At 33.8% G+C, this 7,536-nt stretch overlaps 1 protein-coding gene across 1 annotated transcript; it reads right to left on the reverse strand.

Moving 5' to 3' along the window:
• Positions 1-534: 534 nt before the first annotated feature.
• On the reverse strand, positions 535-4,161 carry LOC132546873 (uncharacterized). Its single transcript, XM_060210600.1, has 3 exons — positions 3,997-4,161; positions 2,521-2,902; positions 535-1,862 (listed from the first exon to the last, which is right to left on the reverse strand). Exons 1-3 carry the CDS (start codon positions 4,159-4,161, stop codon positions 535-537), a joined length of 1,875 nt encoding a protein of 624 aa, XP_060066583.1.
• Positions 4,162-7,536: the final 3,375 nt, after the last annotated feature.

Here is a 7,536-nt window from a genome sequence, read left to right on the forward strand (position 1 = left end):
GCAATTAAAATAAAGCAGCATGTTCATTAATCGTGTTTTAAGAATAGTTAAGAAATGTTGATGTTAAAATCTCAAATGCAGTGTTCAATAATAATTGATATAAATAATTGTTTTCCTAACAGCCCAGCCAGGAACAATATTTCACTTTTCTTTTCATTTCTTTCATTTATTTTTTTCTGATAAAAATTGCTTGGATGTTCATTTCTTCAGACTTCGAACAAATGAAAATAAAATCATAGATTACAACATTCATTTCTTTGCATTTAGAATTTTAATCCCAAAATACTTGCCATTGAAATCAACATATACGTATAACATGAGGTCAATACCATTTTTTCTTATACTTTACGTTTCCTGACTATTTTTTAAATTAACCACGTTTGCTTCTTCTCGAAGAAAACATCACTACGTATTTCATATTCTTTGAAAACCTATTTTAAGACAATCTGTAAATATCTAGCTATTCTATAGAAAATCGTAATGTTACAAGAATGATTAGACGCCTTGGGGAAGAGGCGCTTTATAGTTTAATTATCATACCAGGTTAGAACTCCCTTTAGAAACATCATTCAGTAGATTCTTCATTGATTGGAGAACATCTGGGTCTATTGCTGCTCTATCTGCGTTTTTAACAACATATTTTAAGCTCGTAACTAATCCTGTGTATGCTTGCTCACTGCCCGGTTTATTTGAATGATTCAACAATTTCTTTTTAAGTTTATTCACAACTTTCTTCCAAGAAGATGACGAAAGACCATTTACCTTTGATGAGCCTGAAGTCAATTTATGAGTGGCAGTATCTAATGCTTGGTGTTGTTTTACCACTTTAGAGGGAACCGGCTGCTTTTGCTGTATGACTGCCTTGGAAGATTTAACTCTACTTTGTCTTGATCTTGTTCGCGTTTTTATTCTTCTTGCCTTCTTTGCTAATCTTGCAGCTTCTCTTCGTTGTTTCTTGGCAAGCTTTGCTGCTCTCCGCTTTTCTTTGGCTGCCCTCCGTCTTTCTTTTTTCGTCATTTTCACGGGCTTTGTTCTTGACCGTCGTACACCATTACCACGCGTGTTTGAATTCATGGACTTTAATTTGCTCGGTACAGACGTGGGAATACTATATTCGGACTGTATTACATTTGCAGACTGCTGTGATTTACCAGCTGCAGATGTGATTGGTTCTTCTGGAGCGCTTATGACTGCTTTTTCTGGAAGACCCATGACTGCTTCTCCGGGAGCACTTATTACCATGCCTCGTCTTTGATGATCAGTAAAAAGAGATTCTGTGTTTTTCGTTCTATGAACCTCGACCTTTTTCCATTCAAATCGCCTCTTTGAAGGAACGTTTTTACTGTGCTTGTTCTGTTTACTTCCCTTAACTTGTTTTATATCACGTTGATTACTCTCAATTTGTTTTGGCGGTGTTTTCTGACGTTCTGCTTTTCTTGGAACATTGGTGGTATGTCGGGCCATAATCTGTGTCGGCATTGGTGGATTCGTTAGGGAGACGGTTTGCCGTGAAAGAAGCTGCTGAAGCTGACCTGTAAGACTTAGACCACTGATGTCGATTTTATCAGGAACTTTCGGAGGTGGAGATGGTAGTGAGGGAGCGGACGTAGCATCAGTTTGTTTATGGACGACATACTTTCCATTCGGAGATAAGGTGTTGGTATTTGCATCCATTACAATGTCTGGACCAACTGTACCGGGACTTTTTGTGAACCCTGTGACTGATCTTTTCGTGAAACCTAACGTTTTTTCTTCTGGAGGAGCGTCATAACCTATACTTATATCTGCACAATTTTGGAACTGCTCTTGTGGTCCACATCCCAGGCAACTATTCCCATCTAGGTCTTTTCCCCAGCTGTTTCCTGAAAGAAGAGGAAGTAGAAAATATCAAAATTGAATTCATTAAAAATCTTGAATTGTATGTTCAGATGATATTGCCTACCAAACATTCTTAAGCAATTAAAGTACATGATTGAGTTTTTTCATCGTACTCACTGTACATAGTTTAAAAAGACATCAATCATTGCTTCTCATATTTTTTTGAAAAATAGTATCAAGAAGTGTACATTTCATCAAAATGATGTAATTCAAAGTGAATTTACCAAAAAGTGTTAGTATCTAAATTACGTAGATCCCATAGTGTCTGATTCTATAATGTTTTGAAATTGAATTGGAATCGAATGAGCATAATAGCCTACGGACTATGAAATCGTTTATATATAAGATACACGTAAAATTTATGGTTATTGAACGTGATGTTGAGGTTAAATGACCTAAAGTGCTGCACTTAATAACAAATTAATAGTCACGATATCATATAAGAAGCATTTGTATTCGAATCGCTCAGCGAGGGGGATAAATAGTCACTAGGGATAACAAAAATCTATTTTTATGCAGCTAGTTATTTGATAAATATTAATTTGATGCGGAAACACCTAAATTAGATGTAATTGACCGATATTTTGGCGAACTTCAACGTAACTGATTATTTTATGATGTCAGCAACAATACGACTGATACCTGTTTTATACTTCCATTGAAGGACACACTGGCTACATTGTAACCCCTTTGGGATTTCGACAGTAAGGTCCAACACGCCACCTTTTGGAGGGTAATACTTTCTGCCTTCCTTATCCTTCTTTGCCTCTTGTATCTTTAATGGGTACTGATCCAGACATTCTTGTTTCACGGGTGAAAGCGGGTCATTGTGAGGACAGATCTTGAACTCAAAAAATCCTTTGTGATAGGCGTTCACCGTCACTGTAACTTTGATTTCTGTAGTACCGAGTGGATACCTTTCACCAATTATCCCGAGGGCATATTTACCACCTGCCTCATGTTCGTGTGGTCCGTAATAGGAATCGCCACACGTTCCACATTTTTCACCTACTTGTGTGAAATACTTTTTTATGAAAAAAAGAAAGAAAATCATGCTTTTATCACAGTGATGACATTATCAGAATATTTTCAGTACACAAGACTGTTTTTACAAACGTGTTGAGAAAGTATTGGAAATGACGTTATTGAATAATTACAGATAAATAAGGTGACTTTATTTTTTAAATTACACTGTTTATCATTGGACATATTTCAGGATGATGACGTAGAACGGCCCAAGTAAAATTTATCCATTATTAATTTGTTGAAGATTTTTCGAACTCCGATGAAGAAATATGTCAAATTTTGAGCTGTTGTTTTCTGATTATCATCGTATCATTGTGCTTAGAAATGTACTAATCTATTTGTAATGCCCTTCAAATGCCCTTCGACATAATACACAAAAGTTAATAGTCCCTTTTTCATACAAATCTATAGAGAGATAGAGCAGAGTCAAACAATGTATAAAACTGCATCATATAACTGTTTCGTCCTTCTAGGACTCGTCAGTGATGCTACATCATATAGCAGTTTCGTCCTTTTAGGACTCGTCAGTGGTAATGTTTAGGGCCTTAATTTTAGAGCCTAAGACGTGACTGAGAAACATCCAAAATGACCAAAATACTATTGTTTTTCCAATACATATTCAATCCGACGGAAAATCTAAATCTAATCATAAATTGAAATTTTAATTCAATTAATTTATTCATATCCGACTGTTTAGAAATCTAAAAATGTGTGTCTCTTACAAATTTCTCTCATATATTGCATAATTTTTGCTTTCAAATCAACTGATAAATATGATATTTTTTGATGATTTTGATTTCCAGTTACAGTACCTACATTGTAATTACATCATTTGTAGATTAAACAATATCAAATCAAAGTGTGCGGGACAAAAATATCAATATATACAGGCTATCTGAACATTTAAAATATCTTATCTCAAAAAATGTCAACGGATTTTACAACCAACAATGAATATCATAAGTAATTCATGAGATATGTAAATTAGCAATAAATACTAATGTACAGAGATAAGTGAAGCAAATGGACATAAGAAATAAGATGCAATTCAGTGAGTCATTAGTACGATAACACGTGATCAATTTTACTGACAGGCAGGCCCCCACACCAGAGGGCGTTGTCATTGTAGTTGATTGGTGAGTCGTGTCCGTGTCGCCATAGTGACGATCGCTGTGGAGGCCAACTGAGGTACCCATGCTGGTCAGATACACGAACGTATGATGTAAGCAAGAGAGCTATCAGATGAAATCCCAACATGTTGCTGAAAATAAAAAAGGACAAAGACTTATATTAAAGTTAAAGCATACCCAAATATGTATAATAATGACGTATTTTCTATGGACTATGGTACTGTATATCACAGATTGCGAAAAGTTCGATTTCGCTTAATTCTCAAATCAAACGGTCTTTTCTTTTTGTTCAATTTTCACTTTTCTTCCCCAAAACTATACCTTGAAAATGGTCCATGTTCACAGAGAGTTATGAAACAGATCATATGTGAAATGTATTATCAGAATTTATTGAGAATATTTCCACCATTATACTTTTAAGTATTACACATTTATTGATGTGAGAAGATGCAGATCGTAGTGTCTACACTAGAATCAATAACAGTAAATAACAGTTGAAGGATTTAAAGCCAAGCGGAAAAAAATCTTAAAATCACGGAATATTTTTCCTTAGATATAAATGTTTTTGCTGTTCACATTCAATTGAACGTAATGCATCGGAGTGCCTTTCAATACTTTATTTGTCAATAAGACCGACAATGTTTAAACGTTGTCACTCAGTAAGCGGTCGACCTTTCATTATTCAATATGCCTATGTCAAAAGTGATAATACTATCAAACATTGTTCTATATCAAAGATTCACAGAGAACTAGAAACGCATAAAGTAAATTTAACCACAATTTAAAACATTGAGATGTAATATGTCTCTATTCATAGTTAATTTTTTTTACATAAAAAACATACGATAGCATATCTTAACACAATCGGTTTAAAGATGTATAATAGAAATGCTCAAATTTGATAAATTCACAAAATCACAATTTTGACGTGTGCAGCTTCCCAAGTTTCGACTTTCGTTTGAACGAAATAAAAAAAAAATATTAATTATTGTATGTATACGTGGAGATTTTGATCTTTTGTGAGTAATTTGGGAGTACATTTAACACTTTCTTATCAAAACATTTACGATGACATTAACACTATTTAATTCGCTGAATAACATTGGTAATTAATTTGTGACGAATATCCCCCATCAATCACAGATAACACTTACCTCTAATGGCTTTTGCTAATATTGATTTATAACGTTTTGACAAGTGACAATATGTATCACACAGACACATATTTCATTACACGATAGAAGAAGTACTACTTAACTCGTCTCAGGAAACAAAACATATAATTATTCTGTTGTCGGAAGATGTGCATCAATTACAAATCTTACGTTTTTTTGTTTGTTTGTTTGTTTATTTTTGTTTGTTTGTTGTTGTTTTTTCGAGAGCGGGGGTTCTTTTTTTAAGTTAAACGTTTATTTTGCCAATATCAATTTTTTTCATAATTACACATAAAACACATCACCTGTCCAAATAAACAAATCTATACAATATATTTAAACAAACCACTGACCGATAGAACTAGAGTCAAATTGACCAATAGAACCAATGTATCAATGCATAGGGCAACTACTTTAGCGAGAACTGTGAACGTGCACGTTTCCGAGTGGAGCTTGTAATCTTTTACTGGTAAACAACATCATGTGAAACTAAAAAAAAACAAACAAAAACAAGAAGAAACGTTTACAAGAATACCCTTCAAAAGTCATAAGAAGAAGACCAGGCGTTCCGGAAGGGTACTCCTGTTTCATCGACGATACCGCCCACGAACATTGGTATGGTCAGCCTGACAAAGTTATGTCACATTTCATACTCTCAAAGAACAAGCTGGGGTGATAGCATCAAAATCATGCAGAAAAACTAAAGTCAACCATCAGGCGAACAAGTCGGCATTTATGCGAGCAATAACGGAAGTCACCGTAACACCACAACCCTTCCAGGACACCGCCTTTTGTGTCAAAATACGAATACGTACCAATTTTCATGGAAGCGGATGATATTTTGATTTCGACCAAAGTCCAGAAAATTACGGCCATTTTGTTGAAATGCGAAACTGAGGACACATAAGTATTGGACCGATGTCCCATACTTATTCTACAGACAAATTAATATGGATATCAGACAATATTTAAAATTTGACCAATCAGAAGTAGGTATTTTTCAGCAATGATGTATCACAAGTTGACTCCTTTAGTAGAAATGAACATTATCACATTATTATCCCATTTGCAAGGTTTTATAATGCTTTATTACTTAGAACAAAAGTTCTTTCTAAATATGATTTCTGCATATCAAAATGACGTTTCCGCCATTAAGAAAAACAGACGTCAGAGAAAAGAAAGTTGCATACGTAGACATCATATTGATGATGCAGGTTTCATTGAAATCCACCAAGTAATTGATAATAAATAAAAAACAGAACAATAAGTCCCCTGGCTTCGCTGGAGTGACTTAATTACTAATCCGGATTTACATCAGTATGTATTTTACATACTTACAAGTTAATGAAAATTTTGAAACCCCGTTATTTGCATATAGATGTAGCAACTTCACGTATTATATGTTCATTGTTAGATTACAAAAATCAGCAACGATTCAAGATTAACAATGCTTGAAGCACAAGTCTATAAAATACAGTTTATAGCTTAGAACAGTTGTGTAAAAATCAGTCATTTAGTTTTTGTTACAATAATTGATGTATTCTGTCGTGATAGTGATAAATTTGTTAAGGAAATAAAGAACGGTGCAGACTCATTGTGTGAAATGAAACCCAATTAAAATACTCCAATGACAAGTGTCAAAAACATTCAATTTGTTATGTAATCTGGTGAGTGATTACTGATATGTCGAAAGACAGCATAATTTGTCCATGAAATGGGATGACTGTATAGATGTGCCACATCTACTCTTTTGTTCTTACTTCAATTCAATCTAAATTCATTTTCATCATAAAAATGTTTATGCATGTAAATTTGAAAGAACTCTATAATTGGAATCCGATTAGAAAGCCGTACGTACTTGTATGTAGCATTATTTAACGTGTTTGTAGTGGTTACTCATTTGATTAATGTTTAACCATTAAATTATTTCTAATAGAATACGAATGCTAAAAGCACTTGGAGAACCGACATATAATGCTGATCTTTAACTCTGTCTTTTCCGACCGCGTAAACTAAACTTAAACTTCCGTTAACAATCTTTCGGTTCTTAAAAACAAATTATGTCATAGTCTTTGAAAATATCTGAGTAACTTCAAGTTTTTTATTTTGAAATGTTATCATACGCTAAGTTTGATTATATCTTTACCAGTACATGTGGCTGTATGTTACAAATCCATTGTGAAGGTAGCATCCGTTATGTATGTATCCTGTTATAACATCAATGCATATCTCGCTACAAATTTAACGTACATATAATATCATTACATTATGTTGTTTGGTTGTATATTGAAAGCGAAAAATCAAGATAAATGGAAATATTCAATATTAAAGATACATATGTCTAGAAT

The sequence above is a fragment of the Ylistrum balloti genome, unplaced genomic scaffold (genome assembly GCF_031769215.1).
Source record: "Ylistrum balloti isolate Yb309-2 unplaced genomic scaffold, AGI_CSIRO_Ybal_v1 Utg369918, whole genome shotgun sequence".
Classification (NCBI taxonomy): Eukaryota; Metazoa; Mollusca; class Bivalvia; order Pectinida; family Pectinidae; genus Ylistrum; species Ylistrum balloti.

Excerpts from the sequence above, each read along its gene's own strand:
- LOC132546873 (XM_060210600.1), bottom strand. The coding sequence starts at position 4,161 with ATGTTGGGATTTCATCTGATAGCTCTCTTGCTTACATCATACGTTCGT. Across the intron at positions 2,903-3,996 it reads TCTGGTGTGGGGGCCTGCCT|TATTTCACACAAGTAGGTGA; the intron begins GTCAGTAAAATT and ends TTCATAAAAAAG. Across the intron at positions 1,863-2,520 it reads TCAATGGAAGTATAAAACAG|GAAACAGCTGGGGAAAAGAC; the intron begins GTATCAGTCGTA and ends CTCTTCTTTCAG.